The following is a 13,374-nucleotide window of genomic DNA, read 5'->3' as shown; positions in this document are numbered from 1 at the left end:
GTTCAATGAGATCCCTCAACTTTCGCCTAGTGTGCGATGCGGTCCCTGAACTTTTATTTTGTTCAATGTGGTCCCTGGACTTTTGGTACGTGTTCAACTTAGTCCCTGAATTATATGAAAATGTTCAATACTGTCTTTCCATTAATTTAAATTCAGTGACAATATTAAATATTTTTGTATAGTTCAGGGATTAAATTGAACATGTATTAAAAGTCTAGGTATGGGGAGGTCTATAACATGAGTATGCGGGATCGATATGTAACTCGTCAAGGGGCAGAAATCAAGAGAACAATTACCAAAAAATCTTAAATCTATTATGTCAATTGAGTTATAAACCTTCAAATTTTTCCAATTGAGTCATAAATATTTTCACATTTTATCAATTGAGTCAATCTGAACAATTTTGGCCTGAATTGCTGACGTGAACGCTAGCTGTTCTACGTGGCATAATCCGAGCTTATGTGGATTTTTTTTTTAAAAAATTAATATTTTTAATATTTAATTTTTGTTTCTTTTCTTAATTTTTTAGGCTAAGGGCGAAGCCAACACTATGGCCGACGAGGGCCGCGACGCCCTCACCATTCTCGGGAATGCCCTCACCTTTGGCCGACAATGGTTGGCCAACCCTTAATCCCCCCTTCCCCCAAAAAAAAAGTAAAGAAAAGAAAAGAAAAAATTTAAAATATTATTAAAAATTTTCAAGTCAGTGATTTCTGGCTAATATTGGCCAAATGGATTCAATTGGCAAAATGTGAAAATGTTTAGAAATTAATTGGCATAATTAAAAAGTTTACGATCGAATTGATACAAATAAAATAAGCTTAAAACTTCTTTGCCAAGAAAAAAAGTATAAAATTTAGAATACATGATGACAAATGACCATATTAGAACAAGACAATATTTTTAATTTTTTCAAAATATTAATATAGTTATGGATATTAAATCTATTTAGTAGTAATAGGTAATGAGATTAATCTACGAGAATGAGAAAATAATTATATGTATAATTTCATGTAAAATGCACCAATGTTTCTATACAATAATATAAAGAGAAAATTTTGTTTTTGTCGCTCGTGATATTTATTTATTTTTGGGTGTGGACGGATACAAATCTATTTAAAGGAACCTAAAAAGATGGACAAATGTTCGGCTCTAAATCGCTGTCTTTATAGAACAAAATTAACCGTCCATTTTATCTTTTTCCCAGTTCTTCCTAGGGTTTGCAGCAACCTCTCTCTCTCTCTCTCTCTCTCTCTCTCTCTCTCTCTCTGTATCACTGCAATTCATCATCATCGACATCATCCTCTTCTTCTATACTCCCATGGCGGATCCTCGCTCACCAACGACTACCGATCTCTCCACTTTGCTTGGACTCAGCAACAAGGGCTCGACGAGCATGTTCGACATCTCGAAGGCGTACAAGTTCCTTCACCTGAAATGGCACACCGATAAGAGCCCGTCGAATAAAACCGAGGCCGAGGCCGATAAGGTAACGAGGCTGAGTTCGTCGTGTGTGCCGACATTGGCCATTGCTGGAGCAAGATTTTCATTCTTGATTGATGTTTTCGAGTTGTTTCAGGTTTTCAATGGGAAGAAGAACGACGAAAGAGTCATGAGCAGCGACGATGCGACGACGTCGGATGGCTCGTCACATCACAACCGCAGCGTCGATGACAGCCTCTTCTTTCGCCGTTCGTTCCTGTCAAAGAGTTCGAGTAGGAGGAGCCACACGCCGACCCCGTCGTCGTTGTCAAGGACGACTAGCCGGATCAACCCGTCCTCGTCGGATTTTAGTCCTCTCTCACGGAGCATGAGCAGAAAGGCGGGATCCGAAACCGAGGCTCCGGCCACCATGTCAAGGAATATGAGCCGGAAAGGAAGCACCCCGATCTTGTTCTCGCAGACGGCAGCCCGGCGAAAGCCCGCGCCAATAGACAAAAAGCTGGAGTGCACGTTGGAAGAGCTGTGTCGAGGATCTGTCAAGAAAGTTCAAATCAAACGAGATGTGATTACTGACACGGGGTAATCACCTTTCCCCTCAAATCATCATCTCTATCGTATCCTCCCTAATTAGCATGATATAGTATTAATCATTGAAATGGTTATTTGAACTTTGCTCGAGTAATTTCATGGGTTAAACGTGATTATCATGGATATATCTCAATAATCACAGTCGAAATAACTCATCTAAAGCATTGACGTTTAGTAACTATTGATTCTCCATCACACAGGATCATCCAAGAAGAGGAGATGTTGAAGATCAACGTGAAACCGGGATGGAAGAAAGGGACGAAGATATCGTTCGAAGGGAAAGGCGACCAGCGACCGGGGTATCTACCGGCCGACATCATCTTCTCGATCGAAGAAAAGAGGCATCCTCTGTTCAAGAGACGAGGGGACGACCTGGAGATAGCGGTTGAGATCCCGCTGGTGCAAGCCCTGACCGGATGCACGCTCTCCGTCCCCCTATTAGGGGGCGAGGAAATGCGGGTTCCGTTCGACGAGATCATATTCCCAGGGTACGAGAAGGCCATCCCAGGCCAAGGCATGCCGAACCCGAAGGTAAACAGCAAGCGGGGCGATCTCCGGCTCAAGTTCTTCGTCGAGTTTCCGTACGAGTTGGATGATGAACAAAGGTCTGAAATTCGTAGCATTCTTGAGGGTTGTTGTTATACGTGATCCTTACAACTAGGGTTGTTTCTCTTTCTCTAAATTTCATAATAGGATTAAGATTCTTGATCTACAATTAAATGGGAATGGTGATGCGCTTGTTTAATATATTGGGGTCACTTATTTTGCTGGGAATGTAGATAGTTAGGTTATGCATCAGATGACCTATGTTTTATATGAGTAACTTGTTCCAATTACTGCGAATTCAAAAGATGGACGTTTAGTGATTCTGTGCATCAAGATTATTAGGTATTTCTACTTACAAAAAGTAAACTATGTAGGTGAAATTGCAGAACTCAACAACGTGAACTTGTAACTAAGTGACGAATTAAAGTTGCGACATGCAATGCTGTAATTTCATTGGACCGATCGATGAGTTAAGACTCTTTGAGCCACATTGATGTCCATGCTACCTTCCAAAGAAGCGAGAAATTTTGAAAATAATCTCATTGACGACGAAATGAACTCGGTTCTCACAAAACGAACTAGCACGTCCAATCCCACCCGAAAGTTAGATTTAGCAAATGAAAGAACATTTTGTTGCTGCAAACTTTAATTACTCTATAGCATCGGACTTACACCTATTCGTCTCTAAATCACAATTAATTAGTGCAAATCCTAATTTTGTCCCTAGACAATGTCCCCCGCCTTTCTTACGCGACTCGCAGTAGTTCTAGCAAAAAGAAAAAACACAAAAACCGGGACTTAGTGCAGAAAAAACCCAAGTTTTCTCGCAAATTTCTCCATTTTCCGATCTCCTTTGATTGTCGTGGACCGGAGGTTTTCAAAGCACAATAAGCCGAGAAGGCGGCCAAGATGATTGGGTATGCCTTGCAACTTGTAGGGATCTAAAATTTCATGAGTACTCTAGAAAGTTCTCGAGGGTATTATGGAGATTAAGTACTTACATTTTGGACGGCTCTATAATTAATGGGGTTATTGGTAAACAAAGAGATTGAATATATGTCGTAATTAAGGAGATATCTATGGTTGTAATTATAATGGCTCATATGTAAATACCGATCCCCTCTCACGTTTGTGTCAACCCACAAACCCAACACAAGAAGAGTAGTAAGATATTTTCCGCCAAAACACTCCTCTATCTAAAGTTCCCACGATCATGCTACGGAATTCCAATCTTAGTCATCAATGTAAAGATTTTCAATCTCTCGATGCCTTTTCGTGGGAATAGGCCGATTCCGGGAAAATCGCCGATGTGGTGATACCGAGTGGCAATGGGCATGAGATCTACGAAACAGTCCCGCACATCTTCCATGCCAGCGGTCCGCCCTTCGACGGCAACCAAAAAGTTGAGCATATTTGGATTATCAAAATCACGACTCAACAAGCTAATTACAAAATCTAACAAGTCCCAACCACCCCAGATGGAATAATAATTCTCAAGAAAGTTTACCTTTCTCTTTAATAGAGTCAGCATGATAGGGTTAGTCACACACGTACGTTAAGCGCTATAAATACGACGCGGTTCAAATCTTTGGGAAATGCCAAATGCTCTTTTGCATTGATTCGTGCGTGGGATCCTTTCCTACTCCGCCAAAAAAGGAAACGGAGAGGGAGAGAACGCGGAAGGAGAAGTTGGGTGGGAGGAGGGAGGGAGGGAGGGAGAGAGCGAGATATAGAGAGAGAAAACGAGGAGAGAACGACGAAAGGAGGAAGGGCGGAAGAACCAAAAAAAAGATGGCGGAAAGAGGAGAGACGAGCTCGACGGGAGGGAGCGATGAGACGCAGGATCCATTCACGTCGACCAAGAAGATCTCCAGAAGACCCAAATGTAAACCTCTCCTTCTACTCCTTCTCAAGGTTCTGATCGTTAAGCCTTGTTTCATCATGTTTTTTCTTGATCTCTCGTGACGGAAAATCTGTCGATCCTCGACTTTCTTTGTCGTTGGGTACAAACCCTTCGGACAATTCTCACTGCTGTTATATGATCGTTCTCAATTCTCAGAATTTGTTCGTCGAATTTTTGTATGTCTGATGTCCCTCTGGTTGATCGTGTAACCCTTGTTTCATCTTGTTTTTTCTTGATCTCTCATGACGGAAAATCTCTCGATCCTTGACTTTCTTTGTCGTTGGGTACGAACCCTTCAGACAATTCTCAATGCTGTTATTTATGATCGTTCTCAATTCTCAGAATTTGTTCGTCGAATTTGTTTATGTATTATGTCCCTTTTGTTGATCGTGTAACCCTTGTTTTTTCTTGTTTTTTTCTTGATCTCTCTTGATGGAAAATCTCTCAATCCTTGACTTCTTTGTTGTTGGGCACAAACCCTTTCAGACAATTCTCAATGCTATGATATGATCGTTCTTAATTATCAGAATTTTTTCGTCGAATTTGTGTATGTCTCATGTCCCTCTTGTTCATCAATTCGTGTCCTTGGCTCAATGATCATATACATGTGTTTTGAGTGAATTTCGGCTTATAGTCATATATACTGAGTTGGGTTGTTTATATATAAACAAAACAAAAAAGAACTGTGTCCTCATGTGACATCAATTCGTGCCCTTGGCCCATTGATCATAGAGAGGAGGTGATTGCACGGAATGTGTAAGAACGACACTTTATACTTTTTCAATAGTTGAAGTTTCATCCAAACATGAAAATCTGCTTTAGCTTTTGAAGGAATACGTTCTTGGATAAATAGGCCGGGAGGTTGACGTTCCTTTTCTTCTGTTTCATTTGAGGTTTTGGGGGAGGGGCAAGTATGGATAGATGTTAAAGTGCTTATTTAGCCAACAAGAAAAAGATGGTGAAGTGCTTTTGATCTTAACAATGTATCTCAACATGCAGAATTACATTGCTATAAAATATAACAAGACATTTTCGCGGTGTGCCTCGACTCAAAATTAAGTGATATCGTACTTGGAAACATCTTTAGGTCGTCTATGTGCTCTATAATCGATCTTATCTGAGGAATTGGTTTGCTTCTTTTCTTTTGATAATTTAGTGGTTGATGCTAAAGCATTTGAGATGTTTTTAGGCATCCTAATCAAGCGATGTTGATAGGGGCAAATATGTTTTAGTTTTATGACAATTAGAAGTTTTTTCCTGTCATATTCCATCATCTGTTGCGTGTGCTTGATAGCCAAACAACTTGGGTAAGTCCTATTGATTTAGCTTGATACACCAAAGGGTTTATACTTATTGGGGTTTGTATTATCAGCTTTGATACGTTTGTCCTTGTTTTCGTTTTTACAGATTCTAGGTTCACCCAACAGGAACTTCCCGCTTGCAAACCAATTTTGACTCCCGGTTGGGTACAATCTACAATTAGCATTATTAGTTCCTTTATATTGTGAAATCACAATATATTATTGTAACAAAACCATCTGTGGCTTCTCAGAAACACTTCATCATTTTCAGGTTATTACAACTCTTATTCTCGTCGGTGTGGTCTTCATCCCAGTTGGTCTCGCCTCTTTGTTTGCCTCTCAAAGAGTAATGTTTCAACTTTCTCATTTCATGATATTTTGTTCTAAAATTGTTTTTCTTGTTCTTGGATTGTCAAACACTTGATATTCATCTGGATGTAGGTTGTAGAAATCGTGGATCGATATGACAAAGATTGCATTCCTCCAAGTTTCAAGGACAAAGCTCTCGGCTACATTCAAGACGTTACAACTAATAAGACTTGCTCGAGGAGTCTAATTGTGAGATCATTCTGCTTATTGCGGAAGTTTTCTTTTGTTGATGCTTGTCTCCATCTTTGTGTGTGTTCTAAAAGAATCAATTGCTCCATTGTTGCAGGTCCCAAAGCAAATGAAAAGCCCCATTTACGTCTACTATCAGCTGTCTAACTTCTATCAGAATCATCGCCGGTACTCGTATTCATGGCTAGTTTGAATTCCAATCTTTCCTATTATTATGCACAAACATTGATGGTAATTTTTTTTGCACGGTCTTTTCTAGATATGTCAAGAGTAGGAGCGATGAACAATTGCGAAGCAACAGAAGTGAGCGGAAAACAACCAATTGTGAGCCCGAAGCATTAGTGGGAGAGGATCAGCCAATCGTTCCTTGTGGCCTCATTGCATGGAGCTTGTTCAATGACACTTACAAGTTTACGGTGAACGATGAGCCGCTGGACGTCAACAAGAGTAACATAGCATGGGATAGCGACCGAAAGCATAAGTTCGGATCTGACGTCTACCCGAAGAATTTCCAAAGCGGACGTCTAATCGGCGGTGCAAAACTTGATTCAAGCGTCCCTGTAAGCGATGGATTGCACTCATCTGTTCCATTCAATGGTTTGTGGAGCCACGTTCTCGTTTTCTTTTTGATGATTAACTGATTGCATTTTGCATTCAACAGTTGAGTGAACAGGAGGATCTGATCGTGTGGATGCGCACGGCAGCATTGCCGACTTTTAGAAAACTATATGGAAGGATAGAGTCCAACCTCGAAGCAGATAACAAGATCACGGTCACGATACAGAATAATTACAACACCTACGATTTCGGGGGCAAGAAGCACTTGGTGCTATCGACCACCAGTTGGATGGGTGGGAAGAATGACTTCCTGGGAGTGGCATATTTGGCTGTTGGAGGGATTTGCTTGTTCTTGGCAATAGCCTTCATAATTGTCTATGTGCTCAAGCCAAGGTGAGTCTCAATCGTTCAAAACATGATTGTTGCAATAAGGTGTTTGAGAAGATTAGCCTTGGGAATTTTGACCATTTGATTTTGATATGTTTCTTCTTTCCTTTTGTCTTGTTTTTTTTTTTGTTTGATGATTTGGCAGGCCTCTTGGAGATCCATCTTACCTATCATGGAATAGGAATCCAGCAGGACACTTGAACTAGTGCCTAAGTTTCAAATCTGGAATGCCATGTTTCGAAGGATTCATGTCATGTATGGTACTTTGGTTTTGTGACATTTAATACTCTACTATACAGTTGAGTCATTGTAAAGGGAGACTTCATCTTTTGTAGCTTACTAAAGCTCGGGATGAATTCAGACATGCTTCTAGCATGAGTTTGTATCCATCTCTCGTTGCATTCGCATACGCAAACTTAGGTATAAATGTATGTGTTCACGCATGACCCATAAAACAAAGGTAAATTTACCAGCTGTGAAGGAAACTGTGGTACATACAAGTTAGCAATGAAGAGAGGTAGTATTTTAGATGTAGATTGTCTTTCTGTATAAGAATTATCCTGCGCACACGGATCCGCACACGGACTTGATAGGGTAAGATAAAAATAAGATGAGCAGATGAAACGCGCAGAAGCCAATGCTTGTTATGTTTTGAAGTTAACAGAAAATCAAAAGCAAAGACAGACAAAGAATTTGATACGGATGCAGTACCTCAACCAAAATGGCTCACTTACATCTGTAATAATATGTCGAAATTTTCTTTTAGAAAAAATAGCATTGATCTATTAACCATATAGTCACAGGCTATGCGAGTAACAGAGACCGTGTTACGCACAAATATTGGGCCAAAAGAGGGGCAAACTTTGCAAAGTTAATCCACATTGAGTGAGAAACCTAAAATGCGGGCTAGGGGTGAGGCACAATGTACGCTGTAACTAAGACACAACAAAGTCAGTCCCTAAACCTAAGCATAACAATTGTGACAGAAAGTTTGGTATGTCACTCCATCTTCCTTATCCATGAAAGCGAATTTTCCCCAAGTTAGAAGAACCCAGTTGACAAATTGTACTCTAGAAAGCACCGAGAGAGAAACTCAAAGTTCGTCGTGCATAGGTCTATCCAACGGAGGATTCAAATTGGGAATTACATTATCAACGATATGGGGGATATTGATGCCCTCTTGGTTGCCTCTAAGTCCCATCTCTGCTTGTCCTGCCATACCAGCCTTCAGAGCAGCTGTGACCTTCCTCTGCAATTTCAGTAGCCCAATGCGTTTCGAAACGACATATAGAACAGCACACGAGAACAAGATAAATCCAACAGCAATTATTATCCTGTAAATCAGAGCAGGGTATCAGCTCAAGGCAATTCCAGGTACATACAACATCTGAATAGAGAAAAAAGAAAAATTGTCCAAATCCAGACCTGTCAATCACATCTTGACGTCGCATTGTAGAAAGTAGGCCTCGGGTGCGCATCAACAATGAACGGTGGCCCTTGTACTCACTTTCAGCCTTCCTTAGGACTCCAGTCGATTCATCTGCAAAATCCACAATAAAAATCATACATTCGAGTTTCTTAAAGAGTCATATTTATCTATCTGTAGAGACAGAACACCAAAAAAAAAAAAGGGTTTTACTAAGATGCAGGCACTATTAGCAAATGAGTGTCACTATAGATAGATGTTGCGCATATGATGGATAATACTACCAAGTACTATAGCTGTGAAAGCTGTTAGTCTTGAAACTTCACTTCCTACAAGCTTCCAACCCCAGAAGTGGAGTTTATAGTTTCCTCGAGTTAAATTGGTCTAGTCCAGTTAATGTACAAGATGTTGCTTTGCATGCTTCAATCATTACTTTCCCATATTCTTACTGACAATCCAGGAATAAAACTTAGCCATTTTCTGTTGCTCACGGTTCTGCCACAACAAACTGTCTGTGAGTGAAATTTCACTTTGATGCATGAAGTACAAAAGCAGAATTAATTATAAAAATAAGAATAAAATTTCTGTTTCAATATTGGACACAAAAAGGCTTACTAGACAATCTCAGGAATCTCTAGCCCAAAGAGTTTATGGTTATATGCCTAATGAAGGTTTTACATTATGATAACTTCAACTCCATTAAAGACAGCTAATGTAGTTTGATTAGACTTTCAGTTAATTTTGTCATGATCGCAATTCTACCTTCTTTCCTGTTATGACATGTTTATACATGAGTACCAACTACCAAACAAGGATCGCGTACCGATCTAACAGCAAGGGCCTTAAAAATATGAAAAAATTAATAAACATATTCAAAGTAGGACAAGTCACATAATTATCTTAATTTTATGATTGATACTACATGATTACGACAAGGAAGCACGAACTGCTAGCCTTACATATCACTTAACTAGCCCTTGTCTCATAATGTCCCTCTTCCTATTTGCAGAAAAGATAAAAGATTTAATAGCCTAGAAGGAAAACACATCAAAATCCAAGATCTTAACCAAGTGCTTCATATGATAGAAAAGTGGAAGGTTGCTTTGAGACTATACCCCTCTTTCCATTACTAATCTTAGCTAGGGGAGCACATTTCCATAGTGAAAGGAAACTCAGGTCACAGCTCATGCATTTAACAGATAGAGAAAGGCCAACCCAGAAACATTTGTGACGAAAAAGTAATGATGAGAAAAAATCGGGAGCTTAGCAGTGCAAGCATGACGACATGTGTTTGCTTCAAAACCTCTTCATAGGAGCGAAAAATAGTTACCAACAGTCATGAGTGTGCTTGCACTTCGTTCCACCTCCTGAAAAGTGACCTTAGTGTTACAATGATTTTCTTCTTCGTATAATTCAGAGTTGGGAACTTGGAACAACATTAAACATCCATGATACAGACACCTAAAAAAGTGCGGGAAAAGGATGCACAGCGAGCTGGCTACTCACCTGGACCATCAGTTGACGAGTGCGGCGAAGGCTGTCTGTGATACTTTCTGCAGCAGATGTCATTCCAGCCTTTGTCCTAACAATTAGCGATAAATCAACTACTTGTAGGTTGTATAACAAGAGGCACAGAGATTAACCACATAGATGTCTGGAATTCTAGATATTGAAAGCCACACCATCTTGGAATAATAAAATATTGCAGAGTTAAATAAAAAAGTAAATGAAGTGAAACATACTGTAAATTGCGTCTCCGAATTGTTGATTCTTCTCCGCCGCCAAGAAGCAGTTCTCTCTAAAATGCATGAAAATAAAAGAGTTCATCTTCCTGAGCCCACATTTGGAACTCATCACATAGAAAAGTCATTGATTGAGCAAAGCAATGACAAAGCATCCCATTGAGGAGACTGTACACACCTCTGCTTGCGCAGCCTTTTTCAGATTAGCCCTTGCTTGCAAATTAGCATTCCTCAACCTCATTCGCAAGCTGATTACAGAGATGATCTTTCAGAATCTTCTACATGTTGGTGTATGCACAACTAGTTTGGTCATGTAAAAATATTTCCATTCAGATTGTTAAAAAAAATGCACGAGCATTGGATGTCAATCATTTACATGAATTGTCAGAGAGTTAACAAGCAAACTACATCGAGATTGAACCAATAAGACCCCAAATCTCTTCTCAACTCACAAGTATGCAATCTTGGGGGAAACCCTAACAATTTGAGTTAACCAAGTCCTAACATGCCTGGGCCAACCATTTCTTTCAAGCGACAGGAGACCCTCGACACCAGAAATTCCAAAAACAAAAACTGTCATTAGCAAGAAGCTAATGAGCACATGTATACAAGAAGCAGTCATCTTCCAGAGTTCACAAAATTCCGCAAATCGAGTTTCAGGCCCAACCATTTAAGAATCAAGAACTTACTTTTGGCTCTGGGTCTTCCACGACTCGAGCATCGACTTGGCAGATTCGACCGAATCAATGGCGGGCAGCTGCGGGGCTAGAAGATCGAGCTTGAACTGCAGCGAATTCAACAGAGCCAACCCGTCCTGCGCCAGGCCGTTCAACCTCGGGAGCGAATTCTTCTCCTCCCTCGACTTTCCATACTCCTCAATCGCCTTCACATGCTCTTGGGTTTTGCCATACGCCTCGCCCCATTCCTTCTTCACTCCCTCAACAGCCTCCACCACCTTGTCCATCCTACAAACAATTCTTTCACCCCCCCAGACAATTAGCTCAAAAAGGGTAAAAAAATGGAGACATCAAACGAATCAACACGAACCCATTTGACCCAGATGAAAAGAAACGCTAAATTCACAAGCTTTTCACAACCCATGACCGCAATTTGACTCCTCGAACAGACCCACTTCGCCATTCTCGGGCTCTAGCAGCTCGAATGAAAGGAAATCGATCTGAAAGGAACATCTCAAAGCCCTCTGAACAAGAAAGGCCGTAGCCAACTCACCTTCGATCATGGACGAACGTCGACGATAGAGGATCGATCGCTTGCGCTGGAAGAGAGCGGGACAGAGACGAGATCGCCGGGAGGTTCCGGTGGTGATCGAGGGGAGGAGAGAGAAACGCCTCCGGATCAAAACCGACCCATTGAACAACCCGCAAAACCGCCCCGAAGAAAATGAGGAATTTCCTTTTTTTATTTTTGAATTCTTTCTTTTCCTCGAGAATTTTTTATTTTTTATTTTGTAAATTTTAAATGAAGAGATAGTGAGATTTAATTAATTTCGAAAAAAAAAAGAATTAATGTGAAATGTTAGCTTTCTGCTCCGTGCAATTATCTAGATTTTTATAGTATAAACTCAAAGAATCCTCTCCATCTCAATATTTGTTTTTATCAAAATACTCCAACAAAACTCATTCATGTTATAAGATGAATAATAAGTGCAATTTGATAAGCACTCGACAAAATGAATGATCATCTAAAAAAGATTGACACTTACTACATAGATTCTAATTCTAATTTAATCTTTCTTTTAATGTAACAATTTAATTTTATTTCCTAAATTAATCCAAACCACTTGTTTTGGGCATTAGCGCGACACAAATGCAGAAAAGATGCTAACAGTACGCAACTACACATTCTGAAAACATGGTAGCAGAAGACGACTTATGGTAAGGAAGTCTTTTGGATGAAAATGGAATCCTAGGCCAGCTTTTGCAAAATGATATTTCATACGAGGATATGCTACGCGATGGTTATATCACATGGCAATGATATATATAAAGAATAAGTGATTCCAAAATTTAAGCGTCACATAAGAGGACGAGTATATCACATGGGTAAACACGTGATTGGTCGGTCACTGAGATCTTAGACTTCTTGGGGCACAACATCCCAATCATTTACCACTCGATCAATCTTTCGCAGATGATAAATAGGTAATATGACATAAACTAAAAATCTGGCATTGAAATTACAACTCATGGATCTTTCAGGCGAAACATCTTAATTTCATGGTTTAGTCTAAATTTTGTTCATGGAACTCATATGTCTATCTAAATCCTATCAATCATTGTCTTCAACTACTACTATGCTTAATTGCATAATGTGGAACTAATGTGGCATAGCTGAGGTGGCCAATCTTTGATTGCCAATACTTATGTGAGGCTTAATTGTCGCCCCTTTGTCAACACTCAAGCAGGATTGTAGGCTAGAGGTGACCGTAAGCCGAACAATTGTCATGACTTTCAAGTAGACCCGTCAAATGAGTGAGTCAGGTTGGATTTGGACAAGTCGAAAATGGTCCAACCTAAATTGACTCATTTAATTCATTTTGACCCATTTCTGCGCAATACGAATCTACTGACCCATATTTAACCCAACTCATATCCCACATATATCCGACCCGATCAATATTGTTAAAATACTTTAATATTTAACTAAATTTAGAAAAATTCATACTCAAAGTGAGGTGAGAGCGCAAAATAGCAAGCGCAAGATCAAGTGAAGACGAAAAAGAGTGGAGAGAGAGTTGTAAAGGTGTGTATTGGGTCTAAATAAATCGTGAACCCATTTAACACATATTATTTTGGGTATTATCATCTTATACCCATTCATGACCCATTTAATGAATATAAATAACTCATACAACAACTCAATTCATCAAATATAAATTAAGAGATAGATTTATCATCTATT

The 13,374-nt window shown here is 39.7% G+C and overlaps 3 protein-coding genes across 4 annotated transcripts; 2 read left to right on the top strand and 1 right to left on the bottom strand.

The window, feature by feature from the left end:
- Nucleotides 1-1,220: 1,220 nt before the first annotated feature.
- On the top strand, nt 1,221-2,751 carry LOC115693915 (uncharacterized). Its single transcript, XM_030620981.2, has 3 exons — nt 1,221-1,489; nt 1,580-2,022; nt 2,232-2,751. The coding sequence occupies exons 1-3, from the start codon at nt 1,322-1,324 to the stop codon at nt 2,677-2,679; spliced, it is 1,059 nt and encodes a 352-aa protein (XP_030476841.2). The 5' UTR covers nt 1,221-1,321; the 3' UTR covers nt 2,680-2,751.
- Nucleotides 2,752-4,288: 1,537 nt separating this feature from the next.
- On the top strand, nt 4,289-7,646 carry LOC115693914 (ALA-interacting subunit 1-like). Its single transcript, XM_030620980.2, has 8 exons — nt 4,289-4,462; nt 5,888-5,946; nt 6,053-6,127; nt 6,223-6,339; nt 6,437-6,507; nt 6,599-6,899; nt 7,001-7,290; nt 7,430-7,646. The coding sequence occupies exons 1-8, from the start codon at nt 4,369-4,371 to the stop codon at nt 7,488-7,490; spliced, it is 1,068 nt and encodes a 355-aa protein (XP_030476840.2). The 5' UTR covers nt 4,289-4,368; the 3' UTR covers nt 7,491-7,646.
- A 478-nt stretch (nt 7,647-8,124) lies between these two features.
- On the bottom strand, nt 8,125-11,841 carry LOC115693917 (uncharacterized). 2 transcript variants are annotated; one of them, XM_030620987.2, is made up of 8 exons: nt 11,683-11,841; nt 11,142-11,429; nt 10,631-10,700; nt 10,453-10,508; nt 10,217-10,292; nt 10,041-10,077; nt 8,710-8,824; nt 8,125-8,618 (listed from the first exon to the last, which is right to left on the bottom strand). In XM_030620987.2, exons 2-8 carry the CDS (start codon nt 11,414-11,416, stop codon nt 8,378-8,380), a joined length of 870 nt encoding a protein of 289 aa, XP_030476847.1. In that variant the 5' UTR covers nt 11,417-11,429; nt 11,683-11,841; the 3' UTR covers nt 8,125-8,377. The 2 variants fall into 2 exon arrangements, with proteins under 2 accessions (XP_030476847.1, XP_030476846.1); XM_030620986.2 differs by having other exon boundaries at nt 11,142-11,417.
- Nucleotides 11,842-13,374: the final 1,533 nt, after the last annotated feature.

This window comes from Syzygium oleosum, unplaced genomic scaffold (assembly GCF_021117445.2).
Source record: "Syzygium oleosum isolate NSW1041296 unplaced genomic scaffold, Sole_v2.1 Sole_v2.13, whole genome shotgun sequence".
Taxonomy (NCBI): domain Eukaryota; kingdom Viridiplantae; phylum Streptophyta; class Magnoliopsida; order Myrtales; family Myrtaceae; genus Syzygium; species Syzygium oleosum.
The sequence above is the reverse complement of the archived record's forward strand: the minus strand, read 5'-3'. Positions and strand labels throughout refer to the sequence as shown.